The sequence below is a fragment of the Phascolarctos cinereus genome, unplaced genomic scaffold, assembly GCF_003287225.1.
Source record: "Phascolarctos cinereus isolate Bilbo 61053 unplaced genomic scaffold, phaCin_HiC Scaffold_2;HRSCAF=192, whole genome shotgun sequence".
Classification (NCBI taxonomy): Eukaryota; Metazoa; Chordata; class Mammalia; order Diprotodontia; family Phascolarctidae; genus Phascolarctos; species Phascolarctos cinereus.
The window spans coordinates 266,557,695-266,570,594 of record NW_027555625.1 but is presented as its reverse complement, the minus strand read 5'-3'; the positions used below and the strand labels follow the sequence as shown (position 1 = coordinate 266,570,594).

The following is a 12,900-nucleotide window of genomic DNA, read 5'->3' as shown; positions in this document are numbered from 1 at the left end:
TGAGGGTCTTCCCTCCTGAAATTGATTTTTTTTTTTGATTAAGTAAAAGAGGCCATTCTTTGCTTCATTTCTTACCTACCTTTTATCACTGCATGGGCCTTGCCTCAGTCAAACTGAGACTTGTTAAACAGGCCTTAAAAAGGCCAAAGTCTCCTACTGCAGAGAGGGCCATCTCCAGTAGTCCTGATCTACATCTTGCCACTGGACCCAGCTGGCTCCATAAGACAGAGTGATGCTGGTGACTTAGCATGGCTCTCCCTCACTTAAATCCAGTTCACTTGCATGTCCTGGCATTACCTCCCTGATGTCACAGACCTCTTCAAGCAGGAAGGACAAACAAGTATTCCCGGTGCTTATCACAGTTCCTGGCATACATAGTAAGCACATGACAAATGCTTATTTTAAAAAATGAAAAAACTTAGTCATAAGCTTAAGTAATAATAAATTTCTGATAAGTGATTAATTACCTCATTAGTTTACAAGGATATATAATTGGTAGTTTATTAGGTGTAATCAATTGCCCTTAGCTAGAACTATAAAAAGTCCACTGGAATCCTTCACTGACAGACACCCTACTACTGTCTCCTACAAAGCAGACTCCTGGATTCCTCACACTTGGAGATTCAAACATTATTCTCTATTTGCTCAAGAGCAGGGATTGACGTAAAGTGCCAGACACTCGGGAAGGAAATACCTAATTTTGGGAGCACTAATATGAGACAAGCTTACCTAGACCTTTAGGAATTAGGCAGGTGGTTTGTTCCTAGAGGAGTCAATGTTTATATGCTCTTTATCAATAAACAACACCCATTAGTGAGTGTAAATCTTATTCATATACTATCAATCCTAATAAGCAAATATAACAGTAAATCAGTTTTGCACATGCACCATACATTACAGATGGTTTGTTGGGTAGAAGCAGAAAGGTGATATTTAGAAGCAAAGGTGATATAGAAAGAAGTTATCAATACTTTTCTTTTAGTAAGAAGGGGAATTGGATGCCTCATGAGGTAGTTCTCGTTACCATTAAAGATTCTTTTTTTTTATGGGAATTTAGATAAAAAATAAACTAACTAGCTAAGTGACTAATAGGTTATCTCTAGAAGAATCATGGAATGGTAGAAATAGCACTTTAATGATTATCTAGTTTAGTCCTCTCATTTTACAGAGGAAAAAACAGATCTAGCAAGGCAAAGTAAGTACTGTGGTTCAATGTCAAGTAGGTAGGGAACAGAAAAGCTAGAATTCAAACCCATTTCTTCTGATTCTAAGATCAATGCTCTTTTGAGACTGTATCTCTCTGCCTTCCTCTTCTCCCCTCCTCCCACTCTTCAAAGTACTGGGTCTTACTCGTACTTTCATCCTTCCAAGTGATTTATCATTGCGGATACTCTCTTCACCAGTGCAGATCATAAACCAAAAGTCTGTGACCAAAAAAAAATTCTTCATCTGGTGGCCAACCATCTGTTGATGTGCCTTTCCATACTTAACTAGGCTGTTCCTCAGAAGACGGACACTATGTGTCATCTCTGGGCCAATACTTGAAATCTTTCCAGACTTATAGTTCCTGACAAAGCTTGTGGTTAGCTGGTATGGCTGATCTTAATAAATATTCATTGATTTAAATAAAATTAAATCATAAACATCAAATTGGGATTGCCCTGCAATGGTGTAGAGGAAAGAGCTCCGGACTTAGAGTCGGGGGCTTATATTCTAATCCACGTTCAGCTAACAAATCTGGGTACTTTTCTTTGTTTTGTGGGTTGCCACAGGTGAAGTATTCATCACCTAGTGGCAAGTCTAGTGGTAATGAACTTCTCCATTTTTTAAGGTGGTCCTTGGAAAATACAGTTTGTCTCTGATACTGTACTTGAAGCTTTTTTTTAAAGCACTGTATAACCTCCCAAATCTTGTACTAGAAGATATTCTGAAATTCCAAGTTTGCTTCTTTGCATCAGAATCCTGGTACTTTAGGCTAGGTACACGTAGGATCTGGAAATGTAGAGCTGGAGGATATCTTGGAGATAATTTAGTCTATCCCTTTCATTTTATCCAGAAAGAAAATGGAATAGGGAAAGAGATGAACTACCACACCTCATTCAGTGACTGAAGTCTGAGGGTTCAAAGCAACCACTAGTGTATTTTAGAATTAGAGGTGACCATAGCAATCATCTAGCTCAATATTGGGTTTTTTTTTAACAGATAAGGAAAAGATATCACCCTTGCCACTGCTCAGTCAGACTTCTTCAAATGTTAGCATTGGTCTAACCATAACAAGTACCCAAAACCAAAATGAACAACCTGGGGAAGTATTGGTTTCTCCCAAACTGAAGGTCTTCAAGCAAAAATCAAATGATCATTCCTTGGGTATTTTTGTATTTTTGTCCAGTGCAAGATTAGACTAGGCAACATGTAAGGTCCCTTTCAACTCAGATTCTGTGATCATTAAGCCTAGCTCTCAATTTTCTTGAGTTTCCAGACTTGTTTTGTTAGGATAATGCAAGGTTTACAAAGTACTTTATATACACTTCCTCAATTGACCTCAACAACTCCCTGCCAGGGAAGTGGCAGCACCTATTACTACCTCTCTTTTTTACACATGAGGGAAGTCAAGTGGTTTGCCACATGCTAAGCTTTGAGATAGAATTCAAATCCATGTCTTCTTGATTTCAGGTCATGGGTTTAGGGCCAGAACAAGACCTTAGGAAGATGACCTAGCCCAACCTCCTCATTCTACACATGAGGGAAACTGAGGCCCAAAGAAGTGCAGTGACTCGTCCCAGGCCACAGGCAGTAAGCAGATGAGCTGGAATCTGAACTCAGCCCAAGAGGCCTACAACCCACTGGAGAGGCTCCGCCCACTCCACCAGAAGTCCAGCGCTCTGGCTGCCTGCTCTCTGCTGTACCATGGTCTCCCAGCCGGCCCCGGGCCCAGGAAGGTGCAGACTGCAGAGAACCTGAAGGCCAGCGCCAGACCCAGAAGAGCGATCGTTCGGCTTCCGGCCACGTGAGGCTGGACCGCAGGAAGGTCTGACGGGCTGGGCGAAGGCATCAGGAAGCCTTGCTACTTCCAGTCCCACACTTCCGCTAAGATGGCCGTCGCTGGCCCCTCACAAAAATGGCGGAAGGTAGGCGGAAGGTTCGGCTCCTCCCCCGCTCCAAACAAAAATGGCGTTGTACAGGAGCTTCTCACGCGCCTTTCGGTACAAGCGGAAGTGACGCGCGGGGCAGAAGCCCGGCTCATGGAGCCCCGGCCGCGGGGCGCACTGTGTGCGGTCGCGATGGGACCGCTCCAGCTGCCGGTTCAGCCGCCGCCGCCGCCGCTGCCGCTGCTGCTGCTGCTGCTCATGGCGCCAGGGGCCGAGCCTTTCGAGCCCATCACCGTGGGCATCGCCATTGGGGCCGCCTCGGCCCTCACCGGCTACCTCTCCTACCCGGACTTCTACTGTCGCTTCGTGGAGTGCTGCCACGAGGAGCAGCCGGTCAACGCCTCCGGTAGCGGGCTGCGGCCGAGCTGGGGACCGGGGCGGCGGAGTCGTGCTCGGGGATCCTGGGGAGGGCGGCGTGCGCATGCGGGGGATCCCCGACCGCCAGGACGGCAGTACTGGGGGGCGGGGGCTGCTGCCAGGCAGGCTCTTTGAATTTCAAGGTGTGCTGGATCGTGCAGATGGCGGAGTTGGGAGGGGGCGGATTGTGGACCCCAATGGGGGTCGGTGGGACTGGGGAGGGGAGGGCAGGGGAGTGAGCGCCAGAGCGAGGGGTATCACAGTGACACGTCAGGTAGAGGAAGGAGTGATGGGGAGAAATGCAACTTTTAAAACAAGAATACAATTACGAATGTCCTGTAGTTTGGGGAGAGGCAGAGAAGGGTGTGAATTGGAGCTGATTAAGTAAAGGGAAGTGGGACGCGAAAGCCTAGGTTGTAATGTTTATTATCTGCACCTGTTCCACAATTCCTTTCTCTTATCTCCCCTTTACACCTGGCTTTAGGTTGCAGGTTGCAGAGGTGTTGGCTGGTATTGCCTTAACGGGAGAGAGCTCAGATAAGACCTTAAATTCTAGATGTCAAAAGAAATTGAAATGGTTGCGTTTGTGAGTGGCAATTGTTATATGTGCTGTCCTCTTAGCCTCCTCTGTAAATGCTATTCTTGGTAAGCGTTTTGTGGGCCAAAGGGAACATTGCATTCAAGAAAAACTGGGAAGAAAGAAGTGATAGTTTGAGTGCTTTGTCTCAGGATGAATCTGACTAATGTGAATGAAGATTTGTGAAAGACGCCTTACAGAAAGTGATTCTGAGTGCATTTACCAAGTGGCTTTATTTAGCATGCGTAGTTGGGCTTTATGGGGCTTATCAGAAACTCTTCTAAGTCATTTGCCTAGGCTAAGTAAAAGCTGAGCCCCTAGTCATCATCCAGATCTGTTTTTAATATGGTTCTCTCTCTTTTTTTCTGGGGTGGTTCATTCAGCACTGAAGTTAGATTTAGAAGAGAAACTGTTTGGACAGCACCTGGCTACAGAGGTGATTCTCAAAGCATTGACTGGCTTCAGGAACAACAGGAATCCAAAGAAACCACTGACTCTCTCTTTACATGGCTGGGCTGGCACAGGCAAGAACTATGTCAGTCAGATTGTGGCTGAAAACCTTCACCTGAAAGGACTCAAGAGTAACTTCGTCCACCTGTTTGTTTCTACTCTGCACTTCCCGCATGAACAGGAGATAAAATTGTATCAGGTGAGAGAACTGATTGCTTTCAGATCCACAGATGCACTACATCCAGTGTTGGCAGTCAGCTAGCTCATGCTTCTTCATTGCAGTACTCCTGATCTCCGTTGAGATCTACATTTCCTAGCCTGTGTAGTGAAACTCTTTCTAAAAATAATTCTTTGCCTCTGGTCCTTTTATGTTGCCTTCTTTTCTATTCTTTTTATGAGACTAACTTGGGAACTTTTTCCATTTCATTTCTTTGAAATTGTCCATTATGTTAAACTTTAAATTGTGTGTTTGTATTCTGTCATGAATAAAAATAACTTCCTGTAGTTCTTGCTTATAAGAAATAGAAACTTAACTGGACAAGGAAGTGCAGTTACAAAGTCTGGTTACCACAACATTCTTTAAGAAATAGAAACCAAGAGGCAGCTACAGTGGATAGAGCACTGGCCCTGGATTCAGGAGGACCTGAGTTTAAAGCTGGCCTCAGACACTTCCTACCTGTGTGATCCTGGGCCAGTCATTTAACCCTGTTTGACTCAGTTCCTCATCTGTAAAATGAACTGGACAAGGAAATGACAAACCACTTCCAGTATCTTTGCTAAGAAAACCCCAAATAGGGTCACAGAGAGTCAGACGTGACTGAGAAACAACTGAATAACAGTACATTTCCCTTTGCTATATTTCCCTTCTAGACTTGTTGAAAAGTATTCAGTGTGTTATTTTATTTATTTTTTGCTTTTTGGTGAAGCTGTCAGGGTTAAGTGACTTGCCCCAGGGTCACACAGCTAAATGTCTGTTATTTTAATGAATAAATCACCGTGCACTTGAACTTCCTCTGTCTATCAATGGGCATGAGTAAAACACAGTATGATATCTGTCTTTTCAAATTGAATAGGGTACTATCTGTAGACAAGGTTTGGTAAAGCCATTAGGTTTTATAGAGCAGAAGGCTTGTGAATATTTCTTTTTCTTTCTTTTTGTTTTTTGGTGCCACCTTGTTGTCCCCTGAATATTTCTTCCAGGAAAAAACGTTGGCAGTTGCACTGAACTTGCAGTCAGGAATGACCTGGGTTTAGAACCAACCTCTGCTGATACCCAGCTCTATAATCTTCAACAAATAATGCAACCTATCTGAACCTCAGTTTCCACATCCATTATAGTAGAAATGAGAAGAATCATGCTTATGTTACTTACCTCAAAGTGTCAAATGTGATAATGTACAGGAAGCACTTTGTAAATCTTTCAAGCACAGAGAGGCATCTTCTAAAGAACCAGGTGTGCAGGCCTTGAGTCAGGAAGTGCATTCAGACCTATTGCTTATTAACTTGTCTTCAGCAAGTCACTTAACTAATGTCTCTGAACCACAATTTCCCATCTGTAAAATGAGATAATACCACCTTTAGTATTTGCCTCCTACAGTTGTGAGATCCACATGAGGTAATCTGTTAAAACGCTTCTGCAAAGCTTAAAGCACCATAGGAACAAGAGCCCTCAATGGTGAGAGCTGGGAGTCCTCTGCCTTCAGCCCATTCCAGCTCCCTCTGCCCCTCATCTCCCATGCAGGATTTCATATTACCTTTTTTCTCTTGGTACAGGAGCAGCTGCAGAAGTGGATTCGGGGCAATGTGAGTGCATGTGCAAGATCTGTTTTCATATTTGATGAAATGGATAAATTGCACCGTGGGCTCATTGATGCCATCAAGCCATTTCTGGACTACTATGAGCAGGTTGATGGGATCTCTTATCGGAAAGCCATCTTTATCTTCCTCAGGTTAGGATGTGGTGCAGAGATTTGCCTTGTTATTCTTTTGATGGGTGGTATGGTACTCAGCTGTAAGGGAGGCTTCTGAACTTTTATCTTTATTCCATAAATGCTGAGATAAGGCCCCTCTGCAAGGCTCTAGGGCCTCTCTGCCTTAGTCTGGTCAACGTTCAATTTAACGTTGACAGTCTGTGAGAGAAGATTGAGTTGATCAAACTGGAAACCCTCTTTGTGCCAGTATGACGGTACGGTGTATGGAAAATAGAAAGTCATAGGAACATAGACTTTGAGCTGGAAAGTACCTCTAGTCATCAAGTCCAGCTGCACTTTACAAATGAGGAAGCAGGCCCCGAGAGAGTCAGGGACTGGTCTGGGGTCAGAACAGCAGCAGAGCCAACATTTGAACTGTGGCCTCTTACCACAGGATCCAGTGCTCTTTCCCTGCGTCAGGCTTCTGTAGCATTTCAGTGGGATTTTGTCATAGTGTATTAATATCATATCATAAGCTTGTATTAGCATGATGATGAAGGGGGTGGGGTTGCCTGCCTACAAAAAAAACCAGCATGCAGAGAAAGAGTGATTATTTACATAACAGAAGGTTGTGGGGCAAAGGGGGAGGGGGCGTATAGAGTATAAAGCTTCTTGCTTTACCAAAGGCCTTGCAGGAGGATTTCTGAATATACACATCCAGGTCCATCAGTACAATATTACAATATGATTTGATAAATGAGAATTAGATTTACCGTTTGTCAGAGTACAACATGAAGTATACCTATACAAAAAAAATTACATTGAAGAGAAAATTTCAACTTTGACACTTGATAGAACCAAGCCTTGAATAAATTTGACATCCTGGGCCTGACAGTGGAGCTTCCTAACATCCAGGACATCTATATTAAGCCAGTCCTTTCTAAGTGAATTAAGGGGAAAACTGCCCAGTCAACTATTAAATATCAAAGTTTTGTAAATAGGTATTTATGAAATACCTACTCTGTAGAAGTTAACATAATGGGAGCCATCTCTAGGGGAGGGGGTGGAGAGGAGGGAGGAAAAAAAATTTACATGATAATTTTGTTGTATATTTGAAAGGAATAGCAAGTTGTATATAGTAGATTTTTCACTTTCATGTGTAATCATCTTTTTTACTGTACTATGTTATGGAAATGCTTGTTTTATTCCATAAATAAAAAATAAAATTTAAAAAGAAGAGAACAAAGTAGGGGAAAAAAGATATAGAGAATAAGCTCCTGTGGATGGGGACTGAGTCTTTCACAGCATCCAACAGAGGACCTTACATATATTAATTGCTTAGTAAATATTTGTTGAATGAAAAATAAACAACAGAAGAGTCCCCTTTACCCTCCCCCCCATCATTACAAAATCTTTGTTTTATGCTGGGTTCTAAAAAGAACATTACTTTAAGCCTTTCTTCTCCTTCACCCCATCCCCCACACTCAGCAATGCAGGAGGTGATCTTATAACCAGAATGGCCCTTGATTTTTGGAGGGCAGGAAAAAAGAGGGAAGACATTCAGCTCAAAGATTTGGAGCCTGTGCTATCTCTAGGAGTCTTCAATAACAAAAACAGTGAGTATGAATGAAGAGCCTTTTGATTTAACCAAAAGCCTTTGCTTCACACTGAATTTTTTTTTTATCTGTGAAATTCTACAATTGGACTTGGTTTAATTACCTCTCCTGCCCCTGAATGAAGCTGAATCAGCATCCTTGCTTTTTATCCATTGATGCAATAAACATTTATTGAGAGCCATTCGATGCTACACATCTGCAAGTTCTTTCACTGGTCAATGAAAATGTTTCTAGAATCATCGAACTTTAGAGTGGATTTTCGAGCTTGGGGATTATCTAGTTAATCTCCTCATTTTACAGAGAAGGAAATGAGTCTGGAGAGGTGACACGACTTGCCCTCCCCATCATAAAGAGCCAATAGCTAGTCAAATCAGGGTTGCAGCTCAGATTCTTGGATACACATGCCAGTGCCTGAACCAAAAACATTATGTTCTCAGTTATTTACATCTTTTCTCTCTCAATGATCTCTTTAATAACTTGACAAATGAAAAAAAATTATGTATAAAATCTACTACTGGGTGAATAAGGAGATGCTGTGATTAGGATTGATATATTCTAACAGGAGTAACTGAAGAAGGTTTAACATGTTATTATCTCTTTGCAGGTGACATCACTAATACTCAGATTCCATTGCTTTTTTAAAGACTATTTAAGATAGGGAGAAGACCTGTGCCTTCATGGGCATAATTCCGAGCTACGGAAACCCTTTACCAATGTAGGTTGGCATTTTCTGCAACCTGTTGTCATAGAGAACTGCTCTGGTTCTGAGAGGCAGTATGTGTCAGAGACGGGACTTGAACCCAGGGCTGCTTGGCTTTAAAGCTGTCTCTTTGCCCACTCCTCAGCTTTTCTTGGAGCTTATTTATTTACCTTCACTGAAGTCCTACCCCCCACTGTCTTATCATCAGGTTAGTTCTGGGTTCTCAAAGGCTGTCAACAGAGACTAAGTTTTGGAAGGTCCTACCAAGATGGAAACAGAGACTAGACCCAGTGATGGACTGGGTCTCTTATTTGATGTGCAGCCAAAATAAATTTGGAATGCCTCATCACCAGTTTGGTCATAGAGTGATGATTTTTCTACCGTGGAAATCCTTGAAGACTACAATACTGAGTTACAGAGAGAATATTTTTATTCTTTTACACTGCTAAAATTACAGAACTTTGTGGTATTGAAGAAGTTTTTATGAGAGCTCAGCCACAGCTTTATTGTCATTCTTCCTTGACTTTCATCTAACCCAGTTGTGATTTGTTTCACAGGTGGCTTGTGGCACAGTGGCCTGATAGACAAGAGCCTCATTGATTACTTTGTTCCATTTCTGCCCTTGGAGTACAAACATGTAAAAATGTGTGTGAGGGCAGAGATGAAATCAAGGGGTTTTACCATAGATGAAGAAGTTGTCACAAGAGTGGCAGATGAAATGACATTTTTCCCAAAAGAAGAGAAAATCTACTCCGATAAGGGCTGCAAGACAGTGCAGACAAGGCTAGATTTTCACTGAGCTCTTGCTACAAGAGAAGCGACCAGAAGATGCAGCCAACCAGGCCCTGCCTTTCTGAAGCACTTTTGAAGACCCTTTTTAGGAGTCTGCGCATTTGCACTTACTGACTTTTAGGAAAGGTAGCTTTCTAAGAAGAGTCGATTTAAAAGACATATCACTAAAGAACTTTGCAGCCCAACTGTTAATTTTCAGTTGAAGGGGGGACTTGAAAAATTTTACTCAAGCTCATCATCCCTAACATTGCCAAAAGTGGCCTTTACAACTATATATATTTGTAAAGTAATTGGAATTTATTGCTGACTCCCTGACACCTGCTGTGCATCAGAATTACTGTCTTAACTGAAGGGAGTTCCTTGTGGCTGGCCCAGATCTATCCAGATAACATTAGGTGTTCACCTGAAGAATTTTAGATTGGATTATTCTGTTTACTTTCTGCTCTTCACACATAGAACATTTATCATTTTCAACAAGGATCTTTTAAAATCTAGAGCACTCCACAACTACAAAGCATACTAGGTGAGAGTATGTGGCCATATGTGCCTGAATCTCTTTAACCCAGTGAATTGTGCCATTGAGGGGACTTATCTCATTTCATAATCAGCCCATAGTATTAACTTAGGAGTGTTTCCAGAGTGGAGGACAGGATCTCTTTGACCTTTTAGTCTGTCTGTTCTTCCTCCTGTGGTGACGTGGAGCACTGAGGTCACCTAATGCAAACAAGGCCTATTGATTCAGTGCCTAGTTCATGATGCTCTCACACACTTCTTCTGGTCAGAAGACTACATTGTATCTGTGAACTTCAGCCTAACATCCCTGAAATATATCTCCAAACCCTGTTACCAAAATCATATCATCCTTTGGGACCGACATGGTTCAGAAATTGGGTCACTTGTTCTAGTAGTCAAACACTTCTCTCTGTTACGACTTACATAAGGGTCAATCTTGAATTTGATCTTTGCAGCTCTAGTGTGAAATGTGTAAGATTTGTTCATGTATGAACATTCCAGTGACTCATGTCACTGAGAGGTCGTTGCATGTCATAACCGGTATTTTCAAAGGCATATTTTTCATAGTTCTGAAATATATATGAGAGGTATGAGAAACTGCTTATTAGATAAAAGAGAAGGTATGGAATGGAGTTATATTTATCCCTTTCTCCATACATATTTTTAAACTCAAGTGGAGTTTGGATTCTTATTACTAACTTTATAGTAATGTAAACAAAAACTAAGAGATCCAATGTGGCGGCTGGTTATGGTCTGCATTGCCATGGGAACCTGAATCCTATTGATTCCCCTACGTGGACTGAGTTGATTGCCTCTTTGAGAGAAGTAAGAACATTTTTTTTTATTCCAGTACATGTGGATACTATAGTTGCAGTGCAACTGGTTAATCGTGCAGCCTTTTCATACATAAGAGAAAGTTATAGAATGAATATTTTTCTATGTTAAAGGACTGGAAAAATTCTAAAGCACCATACTTAGTCTTTTAATAAAATTACCCCCAGGATGGTACTTTCTACGTTTTTAACATATATTCTCAAATTGGAACAGCTGGCTACTTTTATCACCTTGTAGGTGGTTAGTCAGGTGGTGACCTGTTTATTCTGATGCAATAAACTGAACACATTAGTAACCTTAGGCCTTTGGACTGTTGTTTCTGATTTATAACTTTGAAAACCTGCAGGTAATTCTCCTATCCCCTAACCCTCTGTCCTATGGTTTTAAGTGTTCCCTTAAAAGGTGTGAATAAAAATTTAAAACTATGAATAAAAACTAATCAAATACAGCTGAAATTTTATCATTTGATGTATAATGTCTTCCTTTCAGTAGTTTGTTATTCAGCAATTTTTAAAAAGTACTTGTTTAATTCTTTAATTAAACTAGTTCTTTAAACACAATTTTGTTAAGATACTGTAGTATGGGTTGCCACTGCCTGGGAAATAATGACTTTAGACTTATCTTAGGTTCCTAAGGTCTAGAAGTTTGGAGATGAAAGGGGGTATTTTTTCCTAAAAGCCCAGTAATACTAGGCAGACTGGCCATACTGAAGTTGAGTGCAAAGCTTTTTTTCATTCACACAGGGTGAGTGGATTGGGAAATTAGAATTGTTACATCAGAACTCACAGAACCTTTTTCTAGATAAAGTAAGATACTCCTAAAGCTCTTTGCAAAGCTTAAGGTGCTAAACAAATGCTATGAGTAGGAGTAATGTTTAACAGCACAGAAAAGAACTATTATCTATAAAATGTGTGAAAACCTGGTGAAAAACTTAAAGCAGATTACTGATGTTTCTTGATGTCATAATAATTCAGTTACAGCGCAATGTCTTGTACAAAGCATTTTTGTCATGTCACCCTAAGAAGAGATTAATCCTCCTTTCTACAGAAAAGGAAATAGGCGCAGGTGGGTGAAATCCTTTGAGCAGTCCTAGAGCTATTAAGTACCAAAGTCTGGATTCAAACCAGTCTTGGAACTCCCAAGTCTTGCCACTCAACCATGCTGCCTCTTAGCCATATATACAACTCAGAACCAAGAAATTATGTTGTTGGACATGTAAAGGCTCTCCTAAACTCAGGCATGACCTCTGTGCTGATCGGAGATCTGCACTGCTGTTTTCAGATATCTGAAGGGCTCTTTAGTGTGATTTAATAGGAAAAGTACTGGCTTTGGTGTCCAAAGATCCAGGTTTGAATCCCAATTCTATTACTTAAGAACTCGTATGACCTTGGGCAAGTTACATCTCCCCACCCCCAGGTCTGTTTCCTCAACTAAAATAAAGAGGGGCTGGGGGGAAGGCAAGATTAGTCCCTTCTAGCTCACAATCCCTTGGCACTTTGCAGCCAGCTGATTAGATTTGTTTGTAGCAGAAGCACACAGAACTAGAGCCAATGAGCAAAAGTTAGGCAGAGCTGTGCCCTTTGGACATTTGTTTCCTAACATGGCAAAGTAATAAATTCCCTGTTACTCTTTGCATCTTGGTTAAATGATCATCTGTGAGTAAGGTTCTGGAGTTTTGATCTGGGTATGAGGTCAGACTAGACGACCTAAAAACCAGTTTTAAGACTGTGACTCCTAGATGACTCTTTATAAACCAATCCCCTGCTAAGTTCTTTTAAACAGCAAACTATTGTTGTGACTCAGTTCATGCAACTTCCTAGGAACACATTACCGAAAAGAGGGTGTGTCTCTACCAGGCAAAGTATGCTACAAAGATGCACCACAATAATCTCAACCCCTTCCAGCTATCAAGCAAATGTTCAGAATTTTTCTCTTCATTCTAACCAGTAGTTTATGTATCTTAATGATTTGAGAAGTGTGTAAGGCAAGGGCTTACAGGACC

The 12,900-nt window shown here is 41.5% G+C and overlaps 1 protein-coding gene across 2 annotated transcripts; it reads left to right on the top strand.

The window, feature by feature from the left end:
* The first annotated feature begins 3,077 nt into the window (after positions 1-3,077).
* Positions 3,078-11,358, top strand: LOC110198942 (torsin-1B). 2 transcript variants are annotated; one of them, XM_020973581.2, is made up of 5 exons: positions 3,078-3,495; positions 4,467-4,732; positions 6,307-6,482; positions 7,932-8,059; positions 9,317-11,358. In XM_020973581.2, exons 1-5 carry the CDS (start codon positions 3,093-3,095, stop codon positions 9,556-9,558), a joined length of 1,215 nt encoding a protein of 404 aa, XP_020829240.1. In that variant the 5' UTR covers positions 3,078-3,092; the 3' UTR covers positions 9,559-11,358. The 2 variants fall into 2 exon arrangements, with proteins under 2 accessions (XP_020829240.1, XP_020829241.1); XM_020973582.2 differs by lacking the exon at positions 9,317-11,358 and adding an exon at positions 8,664-9,109.
* Positions 11,359-12,900: the final 1,542 nt, after the last annotated feature.